This window comes from Carassius auratus, chromosome 25 (genome assembly GCF_003368295.1).
Source record: "Carassius auratus strain Wakin chromosome 25, ASM336829v1, whole genome shotgun sequence".
NCBI lineage: Eukaryota > Metazoa > Chordata > Actinopteri > Cypriniformes > Cyprinidae > Carassius > Carassius auratus.
The window spans coordinates 5,234,545-5,253,966 of NC_039267.1; the positions used below are offsets into that span (position 1 = coordinate 5,234,545).

The window sequence follows — 19,422 nt, forward strand, 5'->3', positions numbered from 1 at the left end:
CACATGCCCTGTTTGAAACCCATTGGAAGAAAATCATGAATAAGTTCTCTAATATCAATTGTTTTTCTCTTTTTCTTTTTCTTTTACACAGCAGTAATATTACATCGAGAGCAAGTGTCCTGCTTCTCAGATTTTTCTCCTAAGAAATAAATGGTTAAAAATAGGTTTCTCTAAGACCAAACTGTTCTGTTCTTGGAGGAATCTAATGAGAAATGAGCTTGAGCTACAGTCCTTTTAATTTCATAGCTCTATACGTATACTGCCTTTCAACAATGGTGTCATTTTCACCTATTTTTATTTCACCTAAGGAACTGTAGTAGCAACATCTGGTCTGAGGCACAGTTGACACTTAAAGGAAACCTAAATGTGTCTCTTTAGCTTTGAATGAGCAATCTCCGAGCAATAAAACGTTCCTCTGGGAAGCTGCTTGGCTTGGTCGGCTTCATGGAGCTCCATCACTGCAGCTGTTGTTTGAAAGCCGTCCAGCTCAAAATCAGAGAGGTCAGGTTTTGCCTTGTATTTTGGCCAAAGAGCTGCCAGTGTCTCTCTCGTACTTTTGCTCTCCCCCATCTCCACCTGATGCCCAAGACCTCCAGACCCTTATTACGAGTGACAGCCCCCCAGGTGGTGCTGGATTCGTCCCCTCTGCTCTCTCCAGCCTGTGCAGGTGGCCAATTTTGCAACACAAGGGTAATAAAGCATTATTTATAGGGATAGATACCTCGCCATCTGCGAATTGGTTCCCTCATCCATCTCCAACGCATGTACCTTTTTGCAATTCCTGATATGGATTAACCCACGGTAGATGTAATTAAAATTAAACTGCGAGCTCTGAGGGCGAAACGCAATTATAACATAATTGAAGGAGCGATTCCTCACAAACACACCATGATGCAAGGCTGGCTGTGAGAGGGACTGGGAAACCAATTGACATATCACGGCCAAGGCCACAAAGGGGGGTATTTTTCTGTGAATGACGGGATATATGACAAAAAGATGGATGTGTACAGGCAACTATTAAATCTTTCAGAAAAGACAAAGACAGGCACGAACAAACCCGAGACGCCATGCTGGTCATTTGTGAATCTTCTTTGGCGCCCCAAGGTTTAGACCATAAATATGTGCATTTAAAATTCTGAAAAATCTATAAACTGTTATGAAAGAATATGTTACATGAATAATTGAATGCACTTTGGATGTCTGCAATATTTGTGCAGTAATGGCATTAACGTACTATGTTTTCATGAAGTCAAATATGTGTCAACGTTTTAAGGTTTCACAGATGCTGACATTTATAATTGGTTGTGAATTAAATAAAAAATAATAATTACAATTAAATAAATGGCTATCTTTGTATGTATGCATTTTTTTTACACGAGGAAACAAAATCATTTACAATTTTATTATATTATATTGCACATGATATTAATAAGGAAATAATATTAAACATATGAAATATTACAATTTTATCAAATTAATAAAATTAAATATTAGTAAATCCAGCTTGTGTGTGTGTGTGTGTGTGTGTGTGTGTGTATATATATATATTTATATATTAACTGCATGATTTGAAGCACTTTGGATGTTTACAACATACTGCATGTGCAATAATGTTGTTTTTAAAACTCATTTACATTTTGATTATGCATTTAAATATATTGTCAAAAATAGCTCTGCATGCTCCATTGCTTTGTGGCATATTGTATATCGATTCATAAACCATTAGAGACGGAACCGTTTAGATCCAGATTAGTTGGAGTGGTTAGTCTCATTAACCTGATTAATTGTTCACTTGAATTATTTATTACAGACTGACTCATTTAAGCGCCCTTAATTAATTTACTTGTACTGTGAGTTTCAAAAAACAACAGCAAATGCACATTTAATTCCTGGATATACACAATATATTCAATCATATAAATATTTAACTTTTCCCCACGATATCTTTGGTTTTCCCCTCAATGCTTTAGTTTCTGGGTGTTTTTGGAGTTATTAGACAATTAACTGGTGTCTTATGTGTTTTTGCAGACCCTGAAGGATCCCACCCTCGCGGCGAGGAAAGACTTCCAGCGGGAGGCCGAGCTCCTGACCAACCTTCAGCATGATCACATAGTGAAGTTCTACGGCGTCTGTGTAGATGGAGATCCGCTTATCATGGTCTTTGAGTACATGAAACACGGAGACCTCAACAAGTTCCTCAGGTTCGTGGGTGTTAAAATGCAGTAATCTTTGTGCTTTGCTTGTCTAATGATTGGAGATATGAAGGGAATTGGTTATAATTGACTGAGGTCATAGACCAAGTAGAACATAATTATGGAACCCAGAATTTCTCAACCAGAGGTTCATGATTGAATTGTAGTGGGGCTGCAAACCGAATAGGAATTGTTAGGGCTGCAAAGGGGCGGAAAATTTTCAGTAAATTACCGGAAACATTAAAAAAAAAAACCCTAAATTATGATAATGATAGAAATGCCCATTTCATTTTAAAATATATACATTTTCTATTAAATAATCTAAATGTAACAAAATATAAGAAATTTTATATGGCTAGTTAATGCTTAACATGTACATGAATCATAATTATTTTATCATTATCACCATCTTCAGTGAATGTATTTTAGGAATGTAGTAAAGCATTTTTATTTTACCAAAAAAAAAAAGTTAGTTAATTATATGGGTAGTTTTATTTGTCTAACGTTTTACTGCATGACAATTTCTTAAATGTATATCTAAAACGCATCTACTATATGTATAAACTATATATAACACAATTATTCAAAAGTTTAAAGTAATACAGTAAGTTTACATACTCCTGCAATTGTCATGATCCTCCTATTTTGTTGGAATTTATTAGCATTTTGCATATTCTGCCAAAAATGAGCAGAAATGTATACATTGCTAATAATTACTATAAAAAAAATCAGTATCTTCTATAGCTACTGCATTAGAAAGCCCTGCATTCGCTTTCTTGTTGTGATGTAAAATCCAGCGTTGTGATGTCAGCAGGTTCGTTCTGACTGTGATTGATAGGTTACAACCTTCCACAGAGGTATTGAACAAGCAATAGGAAGTGGATACAAAGGTGTACATGGTTTCAGACAGAGCCCTGTCGAAAGAGCAGAAATTACATTCTCTTTCCAGCCAGCAGGATAGGGGGATAACAGGCGATACATTCGTGACAGGGCAGAGGAACTGGCAGGGATGCAAATCGAATCATACAGTATACGTTTCCTTTGAAGAAGAAAGTAATGCATTGGTAACTTTAATGTGCATTGCACTGACATATGTAAATGGCAGCATTAGCTCATTCTAATTTCATTTGGATTTGTTTTGTCAAGTATTCATGAAAGTTTTCTGAGTTCATTCTTATCTAATGCAATCATTTTAAAGTGTGTTGTAAGCGTCCAAATATTTAAGAGGACTGAAGTGGCGTTATTTTATACTCTCAGAGCTCATGGTCCAGATGCAATGATCCTGGTTGACGGACAGCCGCTGCAGACCAATGGGGAACTGGGTTTGTCTCAGATGCTGCACATAGCCAGTCAGATCGCATCAGGGATGGTCTACCTGGGGTCTCAGCACTTTGTGCACCGTGACCTGGCCACACGCAACTGCCTGGTGGGCAACGGGCTGCTGGTGAAAATCGGAGACTTTGGAATGTCAAGAGACATCTACAGCACTGACTACTACCGGGTAAGAGGTTTTTTTTTCTTCTTCTTTTTTTTTTTAAATGCTTGAGCAAAATACACTACCAGTCCAAAGTTAATTTAGTAGGAATAATTAATTATTATTATAATTTTTTTTTTTTAAGGAGTCTCCTATATACAGTATCTCACGAAGGTTGCATTTAAAAATGCAGTAAAACTGTAATATTGTGAATATTGGTACAATTTAAAATAGCTATTTTATAATGTATTGTATTTAAAAATACAGCCATTGCTTCAGTCTTCAGTTTCATATGTTCCTTTTGAATCATATTGCATATCTTAATATTGTCAATGTTAAACATTTTTGCTGAATATATTTCCATTAATAAATTAATACTTTTATTCAGCAAGGAAACATTAAACTGATCAAAACTTGGGGTAAGACATGCATATTTTTATTCAGCAAGCCATTAAATGTCTTATTAAATGTCTTATTTCCAACAAAGTATTAAGTGAAAAAAAGAAAAAACCTGTAAAAAATAAAACACATTATTAATAATTGAGAATTGAGAATCAATAATAGATAATGATTGGTCATTAAATATTAGAAAGATTGGAGACTGGAGTAATGATGCTAAAAATTCAACTTTGCCATCACATAAAAATTATGTTAAAATATATTAAAATAGGACAGTATTCCTACCTGTTGAATGGTTGAAAGGTAAAAAATGGTATAAAAAAAAAAAAAAGTATTTTCAAAACACAAATTAACCCTCTGTCACCTGTGGATCCATAATTACATGCATAATTGCTCATTTTAATGATTTTTAAAAAGTTGTAATATTGATATATCCAGCTTCTTAGCACTTTGAAGGACCTTAATCAAATTATTTACATCATTAGCTTAGTCATACCAAGTGTTAATTAATAACAAGGTAAAAAAAAAAAAAAACTACATATTTGCTAATTCAAGTTTATTTCAGAGTGTTAAAGATACTAGCATAAATACGAACATATGTAGCCCGTTAAACATTTGACCAACATCTAAATCAGCTTCGAATACAAGCTTTAATGAGCTGTGACCATTTATTGAGTATTTTAAAAATACATTTAAGATGTTAAAAGCTCAAGTTATCGTATGCAAGTTTTAAATCCATGAGGATTCACAACCATATACGATTAAATTAAATGATTATAGCCCCCACTTTTATCTACAGTTCTAATTCATTCAAGCTGGGTTGCTCAATTATATGCTTCAGATCCATTTGCACTTCTACAGAAGATCCTCAATCAGAATCTTGTCTTTTCTTGATGCAGACAGAGGCCTCTCTGTAGATTTGGCCTCGATGACGGAGGGCTTAATTTGCAAGCTTGGGGCCCTAAATGAATTAAAATGTATGTCTTCACTTAGCGCTCAACAAGAGGATGAATGAGGTGACACTGAATTTACAGAGCTCCTCTGTTGCTCGACTAGATTAAGTTGATTTGAATATGATTGTTCATCTCTCTGTTCTGAATGTGACTCATTTTTAAGGCACTGAAGTTAAATGAGAATTTTTCTCACTGTCAAATTTCAAGGAATAATTCAAGAGTCAAACATACAGCAAAAGGCTCAATTAGCACATATTCAGATGTTATTGGTATATATTGGTATGTATGTATGTGTATATATATATATATATATATATAATAAGAATTATTATTAATATTATTATTTTAAGAGCATTAAAATAAACATTATTTTATAAAATAATATTGTATATTCTATTATTCAATTTATAATTGTATATATTTTATTACTTTTATTATTATTATTATTATTATTATTATTATTATTATTATTATTATTATTATTTAATAATAAGTATAATAATAATATATTACATAACAAATATATAATTTTGATTTGTTTATTTATTGCTTTTTGTTTTGCAAGATTATTATTATTATTATTGTTAATATTTACTGTACATACTATATTATTATGATATGTGTTTATATTTATTATAGTCTTTTTTAACAAAAAAAAAATATAATTTATAATCTTGGACATTTTGGAACTGATTGGAAGCAATAAAAGATTTTGAATACTGTGGAGAAAAACAAAAAACTCGTTTGATCAAAAAGCAGAATACCGACTTATGCCTCCAAAACACACTTCTAAATGCAGATCCTTCAGTAGACACAGGTTGTTGCAGTGCCCGGAGCATCAGTTCTGATTGAGAATTGAGGAAATATGTTACATTAGCAGTAAATGTCAAATAGACTATTGCATTTCTTCTCACTTTATATATTCTGTGGCTTACTTTCTCTTAATGGCACTGTGAAATGGCAGATTGGACTCTGCAGAACAAAAGAGACTGCAATTAACCAACAGGAAGTGACCTGACCATCACATTTTTGCACAGGCAAACCTAAATGCAGCTGTGAGGCAATTTGCATTGATGCATAAAGATGAGCAGCATAAGATATATTATTGCTTTGTTTTTTTTTTATTCTTATTATTTTTCTAGCATTATCAGAAATAGCATTGAGAAAGCTATTTATATGCCTAGGTAGAGCATTTCAAATCAGTGACTCTGCTGTTAATTTGCTGTTTATGTAGGAAGCAGCTCACTAGGTTTCAGAAACAGAGCTTTTATCATTATTCTGTGATTTTTGCATGAACGCAAACCTGATTCGCAGGTCTGTCTTAGCTTCCAACTGCAATAGGCACCTACGCCTCACATCTCAAAGCAGATATAAGCCAAAATGGCATCCAACAGCACATCTTCTCTGACACCGATGGCATTCTGACGTGTTCATTCTCCAGAAAGAGCCTCTACAAGGTGGTCTCCTGGGAATGAATGCAGTCGGTTAGCCCAGAGTCAGTATTCATCAACAGCCTGGCTTCCTCATCCATGTAATGATTGTGGCATATAATCTCACTTGCAGAAGGTGGAGAAGCTACGGTCGATTTGGAGTCGCTCAGGTTGTCTTTGTCAGAGTAAATCTGTGCTGAAGGCCATGATGTAGGAACCAAACACCTCAATTCCCTGCCAGCAAGACCTGGCAGAGCAAAGTTGAGCTACCTTGCTACAAATTCATTCAAATGTCTAGAGCTAGCAGGTTCTTCTATGTGGTTAAAGTACTGGAATACTCCATTAATTGAAAACCTGCTCAAAATTCAATCCGCATATGTCTTATTTCTCAAGTCTTTTTAACTTCTGACAAGCACTCGTTTAATGACATCATCTCTCATCAGCTGTTCATTGAAACAAACATGCTATTGATTTTAATATGCATTAATTACCGCTGTGTGATTCCCGTCCTCCTCGTCTCCGATTTCTCCCCCCTCCAGACACTAATTGTGTTGCCTTTCATCGGTGCCCTTTCAGATTGCGTTGGCATTTTTGTCACCACCCTGCCAGCTCTCATTCCGATCTCAACGAAGCCCCGCAGACTGATTTACATGCATCTGCAGTCTCGTCGTTCCACCTCGGAAAAGATGGCGGGAAGCAATCCAGGAGAAGCTATTCAGATGAATAGAAGTTCAATCATTGCAATCGATTCAATTTCCCAAACACTCGAGAACATATTCACTAAACAAAAGCACTGAATATGTCTGTGTTCAGATTAGCATACTAGCATACTACTATTGCTGCCGTATAGCACACACTGTGGCCTAACAAACATAGCCTGTTTCTTTTGGTTTTGAAATATAGGAGTGTGCGTGGACATTAGGAGTGGCTAAAGCAGTTGGTTCTGAAAGTTCAGAATTGCGCTTAAAGAACTCTTTACCATCCGCCTACTTACCATCTCCTACTTCCACTGCAAATAATGTTTCAAGTCAATCTCTTTATGTTGTCTTAAATATTCAACATGCTGTCACTCCCAACTGTTCGCATATTGACGCTTGGTGAGGTACTTCTGAATGACATGAAACACATAACAGGCAAAATATAAGTGCAGTCACGGGTATTTATCGCAAAAACTGACCAAACAATCAAGCAGTAAAAAAGCATTACAAACAAGTCGTGTTGCAAACCAAGTCTATGATGTTTTCATGTGAAGAAGAGAGTAAAAGGTTTTAATTACTGAAAATGATCCCGCGCCATTAACATGCTCACATCACCTCATTCAAAAAGATACTCCCATAGCATGACGCAATCAGTCACTGCACAAACAAAGCTGACGTAAGGCTTTTAATTTGTGCATAGAGCACAGATAACCGCACACAGGACTGAGACGGTGGATGCATCTAGTCCTTTCACAAGCAAGGTTTCTAAAAGCAATGGAGGAGCATGCATTTCGAAAAGTGATGGTGACGGTGTGACGGTGTACCCTGTGTATTAAAAAGTGATGCCAAGGGTTCCTGACCTAGCTTCAATATGTGACAAGTTGGGAGTGACAATGTGTTGAAATATTTGTATGTAAATGCATATTTCAATAAACATGCTGGTATCACTTTAGTATAGGGACCAATTCTCACTATTGTGGTTTAATAACATATTGGCTGATTATTAGTACTTATAAAGCACATATTCATATTCTGTATGACCAAATTCTACATCATAATTCCTACCCAATATCTAAATCTTTCTAACTGTTACTAGTCTGCTAATGTAAACTATTAATATGCAGCAAAATAAGAGTTTGAGGCAAATGTTGTAGCTATTGGTTTCGTAAAGGCAAGAATTTGACCTTAAAATAAAGTGTGGCCAACAAGTCTTACATCTCTGATTAACATATTTTAATCAGTGGTTTAAATCAGTAAATCGTTTTTTTAATTTGATTGTCATTTGAAAAGGTTCATGGAATTGTAGTTCTTTCCCTCATTATAGCCATAAACACAGCATACAGTCGTCTGACTTTTTGTTCGTATTTCAGAATTTTTTGCTTCAAATTAAATTTAAATTAAATGTTTTATGGTTTGTATGCAAGTAGTATGCAGTGTCTTATTCCACTCAATGCCTGAAAAAAAGTAGTAGTCTGTTATTGTGATATATTGTTCTAGCTAATCAAACAAGCCAGTTAACCAGTCTTAAACAGTTAACGCTAAGCTAATAAACTAAGCTCTTGGCTTTCCAATCAAAGCCTAATTGAAAACACAAAGGAAGATAAATGTTTCATTTGACACTTTTAATTCTCTGACATGTAATTTAAAAGAAATTACTGTATCATGTTTTCATGAATAATGAGCTATTTTATCATCAGAATGGGGGAGAGGATCTTACACATCAGCAGCTAGCTGGTAGCATTGCAGCTAATGTATGTTAGCATTTTGTTTGACTGTTTCAAGCTCTCCAAACATTATTCTGTCTCTCTCCTCTCTATCTTGGTCTATTACCGGTGATCATACCTTCATTACCTTCATCCATGACTGACTTTTCTTGGCAAGGATGTTGTGCGCTAACACTAAAGTGGGCCGAGTTAGCCAGGCGAGGAGCTCAGTATGGCCATAGGGAGCAGTTCCTGCCCACGCATGGGGAGCGCTAGCAGCGGCCCAGTAGTACCCTGAACTCCATCTCACGGAACAAGAGGAGTGTTGTTTGACCGCAGCAGGACTGGCATATTGCTTACACCTCCTAAAGGGCAGAGGCGGGAGGGAAAGAGCGAGCCAGAGAGGGGAGGGATATTTGCCACACATCACTGGAGCCTGTGGGACAGCTTCCTCCTCTGTGAGAAACTGGCTGCGAATGAGAATCACAGAAGCGTAGCTGATTAACATACAGTACACAGCCTTATCGTTCCCTACATTAAAGACATTACGGCGGGGGGAAAAATAAACTTTCCAGACCTTTAATTATAGTACATCTCAATGCCTTTATGGTTTCCTAATCGTGACTTTCATATTTTTGCAGTCATTATTCCGAGTCATTTGCAGTTTGTACATTTAAACGAGAGTGGATGCACAACCACAGTTATTTTTTGTTGCTTATTTGAAAAAACAGTGATTTATTCATCGTCAAACATCGAAAACAGTCACATTTTAACATTTGAATTCTTAAATCATCGTCACTGTGCTCTGTGCTTAGAGACACGTCCTGTTGCCAAGGATATACTCTTGCCAAAGCATTGTGGGACGTGAGCCAATAAACATTTTACCATAATCTCATTAAGAGTTCTTTTTCTTCGTACTATTTTCTACCTAAATTAATTTCTGGTAAAAATGAAAGCATAATGCGCTTACTATAAAGCACAAGCAGGCATTCTGAGGATGTACAGTATGCCGCAGGCTGCTTTGTATTCCGGCGCGCAGTCGATAGCCTGACCCCCATGTGAGCAAACCACTAATGAGCCTTGTAATTAATACGCAGTCACCACTTACGAGTTGAAAGCCGCAATAACCACGCAGCCGCCATTGAAACATCACTCTCAGTTGTCCTGGCACGGCTGTAATTAACACAACCCAACAGACATGAAGACGAAATGGATTCTAAACCAATCCAGTCCGGTGTCAGCCCAGGGCAGAGATGATTAATGTCTCATTGTTTTAATCGATTAATATCTCGCTTAACATAGGGAAGGCCTGGAGGGAGACTTTATTTATGGCTTTTGATGATTTGGAGCTGTCAAAAACCTTTAATGGATATATTTGTTTTCCCTTTCTCCGTCTTTCCTGGTTTCTCAGTTTTATGGTTCCAGGCTTGACAAATCTTATGAATCATATTGGTTATTTTTTATGGCAAAAGGGCTTGATCTATTTGCCAGCTTCTAAAAAACTGAAATTAGGATTAAAGGCCCTTTTTCACACCAAAAAACGATAAGTATACAGATAACTATAATGATCTAATTTAGGGTTGCGCTTTATTTTGCAGTTCTGTTACTCATGTACATGCGATGTACTTATTATAGTGATTAAAATAACTGGGTACTAACTAAGGCTGGGTATCGATTCAGATGTCCTGTTTTGATTCGATTTTTGTGTATTTGTGTATTCATGTCATCATATAGTGTTAAGGCATAGGCTGAAAACACCGCAAGTGTCGTCCGTGCTTTAATTTGTGTGTACATTACTAAACAAAACAGTGTGCTGTGCCATCCGCCAGTCATTCATTGATTGCGGAAATCATGGCACCTTATGCGATGTGATAAGATTCACATTAATCAGATCTTGTTTTAAATGGGTGTTGAAATAAATACCAGAAAAGAACGATTCGCAGCTTTTGAGAATCAATTTTGAATCAACATCATTTTAAAAAACTATTTTTTTTTGCCCAGCCCTAGTAATAATCCTGAAACTACCCCTAAACCTGACCCTAGTACCCCAATCTAGTTACCTTATATTACCAGTACTTTCATACTTACTAGTGTGACAGAGCTTTAATAAATTAGAAAATGCTATGAAAAATCAAGAAAATTATGGAAAGTGGACAATTTTTTTAAATGCCTCTAGGCGACTTTTAATTACTTTTCTCCACAAATACGAGTACATACAAATAGGGATTTTAACTCATTTTAATGTGGAGTGTGGCTTGGTTTTGGGTTTGAGTTTGTGAAGGTGACTAGTCCTTGATTATCAAAATTTGGTGCCCCGACAGGTGGGAGGACACACAATGCTGCCCATTCGCTGGATGCCACCAGAAAGCATCATGTACAGGAAGTTCACGACGGAGAGTGATGTGTGGAGCTTTGGCGTCATCCTCTGGGAGATCTTCACCTATGGCAAGCAACCATGGTTTCAGCTGGCAAATAATGAGGTATGCTCATTTTATCGGTTTCCATAAAGAAAAAACAATCAAGAAATCTTCTTTTTTTAGCTGTTTGCTAGCCCTCTGGCTAGCTTTGGTCACGCGTTATTAGTTAACCACAAGCGCTCGATGACTGGCGTAGGTGAAAGCAAGTTGTAAAGACTCATTGCTTTGATGTAATTATTTAACAAAAGCGTAATGGCTACAGAACGTCTTTACTGGACTAAAAACTGGATCTGGAATCCTACAGTCCTGACAATTATGCAGCAATATGAGACAAACTCAGAGCTAATTTTAGCGTAGGTTGTTGTCTGGTCAGAATAAAGGAAGTCTTCTAACAGGATGACAAAAAAGGTGAAATTAAACAATCACTGGCTGTTATATTAAGTAATTTGGCAGCTATAGACGGTAACTCTAGCTCATCTTGAACATGACGTCTTTCTATGAGATGAACAGGAAGTACACATGTTGAAATGTCATGTTGTTGGCGAATTCATCGCACACACATTCCCTTGAGTGACATGTTAATGAGGAACATCGCTGCTTAATTTTCAGCTATTGTACTCCATGTAACATTTCACAACTAAGGTTTGGATGAACTCCAAGCAGCCGCGCACACAGAGAGATGCTGCTCCCAAAACTATTCCATGTTTCTAAATAGCAAAGATTATTATTTATTTTTTACACAAATCTCATAATTACTACTATTGAACTCAATGTTGTTATGGTAAGACAAGAGCCTTATAACATTGTGTTCGCTACTGTGACTGAACTGGGCTTTATTGGTTCATTTATGCATTCAAAACTAAATGTTGCGACTAAATAATCCCATGTGCAGAAAATGAAGGAAATTATATTGTGAGTGACTGTAGACTATAAAAAGAGAAAAGAGTTGTTATAATAAGAGAAGTTTATGGGTGAACCTTGTGAAAGCTTATTTCGCTCCCAAACCAAAAGGGGGAAAAATAAATATATTTTGCATAATGAAAATGAAGGCAGTAATTGTATAATTTTGTGTGGGGGGTATATATATATACCCCCCACACAACATTTAAAAAAATATTAATAATACTGGTTACATTGTTAAATGCCCATATAGTTATATTATCATATAATTACAGTAATTATTATTTTATAATCATCATTGGGAATTAAAACAATTATGAGTAGGACAAATTTTCAAATATTCATGTATTTACAATATCATAAAATTACAGTAATGCTAATCTAATAAGAATCAATGTTGCGAAGGATGGCAATTATAAGTAGAAAAAATGCAAACAATCATAATAGTCCTACAAGTTATTTTATTATATAGTAGTTATATAATAGTTACTAGTAAAACGTTGCTAAAATATGTAAAATATTATATAAATAGTGCTGTCAAATCAGTTGATTGCATCCAAAATTCATCCAAAATTTTTAAATGTGTAAAATGTAAAAATAAATGTAAAATTGTATTGCATGTTTCTTAAGATATACATACATATACATTCACACACACATTCTCACACACTCTCTCTCTCTCTCTCACACACACACACACACACATATATATATATATATATATATATATATATATATATATATATATATATATATATAATATACTAATGTATTATACACACAATAATACAAATAACATATATTTTAATGAGATTCACAGTGATAAGCAGGAATCAGAAGAGAACAGGCACCAGTAATATAAAGCAGAGAATCTATGTGAGAAACTGTGTTCTGTTTTTCTCTGCTGGCCAAACACAGCTGGATCTGCCAAAAATATTCCATTCCCCACTTCAGATTCCCAAGCTGTGAAAAGTGAAAAAAAGCCACAGAGCTTCTCTCTAAGCTTCAAGTCGCAGCTGGTTTGAGCTCTACTTCACACAGGCATTATCAATATCAGCTCAGTGAACCATAATCTACAGGTGCTGTGTGATTTATGCAAGAAAGATGTGTGTTTTTGTATTTTGCACTGAAGGGGCTTGAATACCAATCACATGCACTGCTTCATATTCTGTTGCCAGAGGGACGGTGGCTACTGTATTGCATCAGAACGTATGGTGTCATTTCTTGCCAGTGGAAGAAACTAAATCAAACTTTCAGTCGATAGAACACAGACAGCCACTAGCTGGAGTCAGCCCGGGGAACCCGAGAGACCTCCAACAATCATCTGTCTTTTCTAAAAGTCGATACGAAGCCACCCACAGAGGCAAATGTCTTGAGTTTCATGAGATGGTCCCACTTTGCGTATCATAACTTACAGGCTGTACATGGTTTCTCTACAGAAACAGGAAACTGGTAAATGAGAGAATAGGTCTGCTGTACAAAAGAAACACATCAGACAGTTTTTCAGACCAGAGGTGGGTAGAGTACCCAACAACTGCACTCAAGTAAAAGTAAAAGTACTTCTAGAAATATTTACTCAAGTAAAAGTAATAGTCTGAATAGTTACTTGAGCAAGAGTAAAAAGTAACAGATAAAAAAAAAAAAGTTCTCAAGTAGTTACTGTGGATCATATACTGCATATTTATAGTCTATTTTTATTCAGATATACAGTATAGATTAAAAAAAAATAATAATAATATGTTAGGTAATTTATTTCAATGATGCAAATCAGAATTTTCATCAGCCTTTATGCTAGTCGTCAGTGTCACATAATCCTTTATCCATCATCTCTTTTTTATAAATCAGAAATCTCATTGAAGAATTGCAATAAAATTTATCCATAGTCCACCAATCAGATGTTGTTATGGAAACTACCCTCTAAAAATGATATACGATATCTTTTAAAAGTTTTTGTTGTTGTTTAAAGAAGTCTTTTATTTTCAACTTTTCTATTTGAATATATTTTAAAATGTGATTTATTTCAGTTGTTGCAAATGTGAATTGTCAGCATCCATTACTTCTGGCTTTAGTGTTAAACGTCATTTCCTTCAGAAACATGTAATATATTCTAAAATATTTTAATATGCTGATTTGGGGCTCAAGAAACATTTTTGTTGTTATTGTTAAAAAAAAAAAAAAAAAAAAACAGTTGCTTAATATTGCTGCTTACTATTTTTGTGGAAACCACTTTTTTTTTTATTTGCTAATAAAATAGAACTGAATAACTTACTGACCCCAAACGTTTAGTACATTTTCTTTGCATTTTCGTTCTTTTGTACTTGTAACTAGCAATTTCTGAAAAGGCAGAAAAATATTTGAAAGCAAATCCTACAAAAAAAAGTTAACTTCATAACTGAAGTTCAACTAAATGCTTTGTCTGTCTTACATGTAGTCTATATTACTGTATACGTGTGTGTGTGTGTGTATTAGTGCTTTCAATTTATTAAAAAATAACATTAATAAATCACAAATTTTTTCTGAAATTATTTGTGATTAATCCCACTTAACATTACTGTTTTTAAATATGCAGTTATATTGCAATAATTTCACATTCAATCTTCAAATTAATGTACAAACATCAAGGCAGTATATTGTTTATATATTTGTTTAATGCCATATTTTTTATTGCCAGGCCAGTATCACTGATACAAATTAATACTGGTTTCCCTATAAAGAAAATGTCACCCTAATATTTAACCATTGACTATAGCCATTTATTTTTTTACAATTTAGAGATATCAATTTTAACATTTATTAGACCTTAAAAATAATTTCTTATTTAAGTGAACTTAAAACAATCTTCAGATAAACCTAAATTTATTTTAATATTTAAATTTCAATATTTATAAATTAATCAATTTATTATTTAAATTTATGAAATAATAATAAATGTCATATTTAGCTACCAGTGCCCATCAGCAGAAATATAAAGAAATGTAATAGTTATCAAAAACTAAATTCTAAACTAAATACAGATGAATCCATAAAGCTTTAAAAGTAAAAAAAAAGATTTCCTCTTTTTTTCTTTTGTTCTTGATGAACAGACCTCACAGCTGCTGGTTATTAGAGCATTTACCTACTGTTGCGAGAGCTGCAGCTGTTGAACATGACGCAGATCTGACATGCATCATATTCTGATATTAACTCTCTTTACCTTTTCTGACCCACTTCAGGTCGGACCCACTTAATCTTTAATAATGAACTGACGAGTTGAATCGAGAGTGTTACATAAGGCAGACAGTGCCGGTGTTCTGACGATTTATGCTACCCGCTCAGATTGTCCTAGCTCCCATTAAACAGAAAGGTTGCACAAATCGATAGTGAAAAATGCTACCAATCAGATTTGTTCTACCAGCTTCTTATTCATGTGGTTTGAAGCTTTTTTTTTTTTTTAAAGCCTTTCCTACCCCAACCCTAAACCTACCCACCCATACCTACCCCTACTCTAAAAACAATGCAGATATATATTTGAATAAAAGCTGCTCCAGGACAGTTTGGAAAACCATTTCAAATGTGACTCATACTGTATATAACATATTACATGCATGCAAAGTTTTAAGGCAGCTTTAAACGCCTTTTTGGTAACTTCATGACTTAACTGACTACGACATTGCATGCTCATAGTTTCTTTCACAATTTGATATAAAATGATACAGACTACAGCGCACACTGGCACCTCTGTGTGTGTATTTGAAGAGCTTGCGCTGCGAGAACAGTACCGTTTCCACACTCGTTTGAAGTTGGGGCACGTGTCTGAAACTGATACAAGAAAAAGTGACGGAAGTAGGATTTATGAGGGCGTTGGCCAACCCTAGGCCTCACCCCTGCATTAACGCCATTAAATAATTTCAACTTGTTAAACTGAAAAAAATGTATTGCCTCGAAAAGGTTGGGGACCCCTGCAATTGAATATTTGTGAAGTAATTCCATTCTCCGTCCTCCCCGCCTTTGCAGGTAATCGAATGCATCACACAAGGACGTGTGCTGGAGAGGCCACGGGTTTGTCCCAAGGAAGTGTACGACATTATGCTGGGATGCTGGCAGAGGGAACCACAGCAGAGGTTGAACATCAAAGACATCCAGAAAATTCTTTATGCCTTGGGCAAAGCCACACCTGTCTACCTGGATATCCTGGGCTAGTGTTTGTTGGGAATATGTGTGGATGTCTGCGTCTATCCATCAGAGGAACGAACAACCTGGGATTTACCCAAAACAACACTGTCAGACACCTACAACATGGGGATGGACTTAAGTGCCTGCTACTCCTTTCGATACACTGGATAACAGTCTTTAAAAAGCACTTTTACATTTTGTTTACCTGCATTTAAAGATGTACAGTTCTACTGCAAGAAGAGGAGTCTCATTTCTCTATTTCTTTTCGTTTTGGTAAGAACAGCCTACTTGAACTCTAAAAAAGGAATAATGGAAAATTCCCCCTAAAGTATTAAAAAAATCTCTTTTTTTTCATTTCTTGGCTGCTTGACAACTCTCCCAGTGGTTATTTGTTTCATAAATATATATATTTTTAATTTATTTTTCTTTCTCCAAGTGTGGATGTATGCCATGTTTCTTGCTAAGGGTATATCGCCTTTTGGATATGACTGCTCACCGTTGCCATGTCAGATGATTGGCAAGGACTTTTTTCAGAAAAAGCCTTACTGCGCTGTGATTGGCCGGATCTTCTCTTTGTCGCTACAGGGAGTATCCAACAGGGCTTTTAAATATTCTGAGGAGCTTTTTAGTGAATAGATGAACTTGAAGGAACCACCAATCAATACAGAGGAGTTTATTTAAAAAAAAAAAAAAAGAAAGAAAAAAAAGAATGTATATAATGTAAATTTCTGTGTCACAAGCGACAGTATGTTAACTTATTTCATTTCCTGATTAGATGATTTTAGTTCCTTGGTGTGCTGTTACGGTGAGTGAATTCTATAAATATTTTGATAATATTTTAATGTTTTTATTTTTCACATGTCCATAGAATGTATGCTGATATTTCTAAATGAGCTTCTTTATTTTATTAAATTTTTTTCCCCTCTTTGGGTCCAACCAAGAGCTAGAGAACGGTTAGCGTTTCGATGGTGGAACACACCGTAATGGGAAAGTCATGAGACGTAGCCTCGCTCCTTGTATTCCAGAGACCATTTGCTTTTTAAACGAATGTAACAGGAAAGGTAGATGTATTTCCCAAAGCAAGCTCATGCCCAGAAAATATTAATAGGCCTATTCCATTCATTAACACTCATTGCATTTATGATTTGTGATTATGCTTTTTGCAAACATATTATATTGTCCTTTCCTTTCCTTTGAGTAATAAAAGGTTAAGCTATCTGGAAGAACTAGCATGTGCAAAAAAACATTATATATGTATAATTTTTATAATAATCCTTTCCTAGTTCAGTGACTTTTTTTTTTACTACTTTCCTCTAAAAAAAATATTGTAGCTGCTAATGGAGTCATCAAAATATAATAGAGTGTAATCCATAACAATGTTTTGGATTCTGTCAGGTAATACATATTATTTTCTCCCAATTGTTTTAGAAGACTGTATACACAATTGTGGGGTAACTTAATTGTGTATTCAAGATGGAGCTTTCCTAAGACTTAAGGGCTTCTTTTCAACATTCTTCATTTATTCTGAAGTGACATTTGGATTTTATTGTAATGTGTTCTCTCATTCACTCTCTCTTGCACAGTTTTGCTGGTTCATGCTTTTCATTCAAGACGATCTGTGGCTCAGTGTTTGTCTGATGATAAATCTGTAATCACTGCACATAGAGTACATCAGCCAAGTAAACTTTAGTTCAGCTTTGGCTGCAGATGTGTGCAAATGATTCTTGAGCATACAATCTGTGACATTTCAAAAATGAATCTTGAATTCTGCTTAACTCTCACACATATTAACAGCGGAACATTAATATGTATTTCATGAGTGCTCACGTTGACTCTCGCAACTTCATCCCACCCATTACCAAAAGTGAAAATTGTCAAAAACTTTCCTGCTTTTTCCACTTAAATTGGTGTTTGAGGCAACCTGCCCATCAGAGTTCATCAGAACAGATTTGCGCTTAACCATAATCTCACCCTTCGCATCAGAAAAGTTCCTGACATAGAGGAAGTGACTTAAACATTTGTTGATCTTGTTGTGTGGTTTATTTCTGCTTCCCACTGTGGCCAGATAATTCTCTCCACATCTATGACAAGGGGGAAATTGCAAAAGTCTTTCAATAAGACCGCCAGCGATGTGCTTACGTGTGATAAGATGCTTCTCATTTTGATTTTCTCGTTGGCTGCAGGGCCCTGCTGCAGATATTCACTGACTTCACAATTTTTCCCAAGCTTTCGTGCAGAAAAGTAACAGAGGAGATTTACCCTGGTATGGGTACCCCAAATGCTTGCTCAAAATGTTTGAGGTTCATTTAAGTAAACATGTACACCTGCATCCCAAGACTTCATTTCAAGCGCAGTCCTCTTTACTGAATGTAATTTCTGCAAATCTTTCACTGATGTGGCATACCAGATTTTACATGTCAATTGTAGCACAGAGTGAGCATTCACGCCGAATTAGGTTCTAATTAGAAGGAAACAGACAAAATGTCAGTTTTGGCAATGACACCAATTCCCAGATTTCCTGTAAAGAGACAAGGCTTGGAGAATGCATGTGGGGATAATTTCCTGAATTATCATGAACAGGCTTTTATGTCTTTGGTCTTTGTTCAACCTCTTTTTCAGTGTGGGCAATTTTCGGTAAAAACCTTTCTTGCCCAATTATTTCTCTAATAAAATATTGGTTTATTCAAAAAAGTAAACATAACAATATATTCATCATTTGAACATTGTCTGGGCATTTTTTATGACCATTTTATGAAACAAGGATTATACCCTCATGCTTCTCAACATTTGTGTATGTTGCAACAAAATGTAACATTACTGCATTTAATACTTGCATGTTTCCTAAAGGACTGTGGATTGTGGCTTACTGTTGTGAATCGGTCAGGGCAGCGATTACTGAAGATTATTTGAGTCATTGGGTACATAACTGTGACTAACAGGGTTGAAAGAATCAGACATTTGTCTGTGGTGAGCCCGATCGTTGCTCGACGACCTGTGAAAGGTGGATTATACAAACGTGGCAAGGAGAGGTGGGGTGGCTGTATCGTTATCGCCTGAAGCCGTCGGAGAACAGGCCTGAACTGAATTAGCAGTTTCTGTAAATG

At 35.5% G+C, this 19,422-nt stretch overlaps 1 protein-coding gene and 1 long non-coding RNA gene across 2 annotated transcripts in view; one reads left to right on the forward strand and one right to left on the reverse strand.

Annotated features, from left to right (window-relative positions):
* Positions 1-16,345, forward strand: part of LOC113042814 (NT-3 growth factor receptor-like) — a 55,323-nt gene extending 38,978 nt beyond the window's left edge. Inside the window, exons 4-7 of the mRNA XM_026201813.1 lie at positions 2,029-2,201; positions 3,450-3,693; positions 11,171-11,329; positions 16,160-16,345. Of these exons, the coding sequence (XP_026057598.1) occupies positions 2,029-2,201; positions 3,450-3,693; positions 11,171-11,329; positions 16,160-16,345 (762 nt within the window). The remainder of the gene's footprint in view (positions 1-2,028; positions 2,202-3,449; positions 3,694-11,170; positions 11,330-16,159) is intronic.
* LOC113043075 (uncharacterized) lies at positions 6,271-7,155 on the reverse strand. Its single transcript, XR_003275666.1, has 3 exons — positions 6,940-7,155; positions 6,576-6,695; positions 6,271-6,483 (listed from the first exon to the last, which is right to left on the reverse strand). It is a non-coding gene; the product is annotated as an uncharacterized LOC113043075 (long non-coding RNA).
* Positions 16,346-19,422: the final 3,077 nt, after the last annotated feature.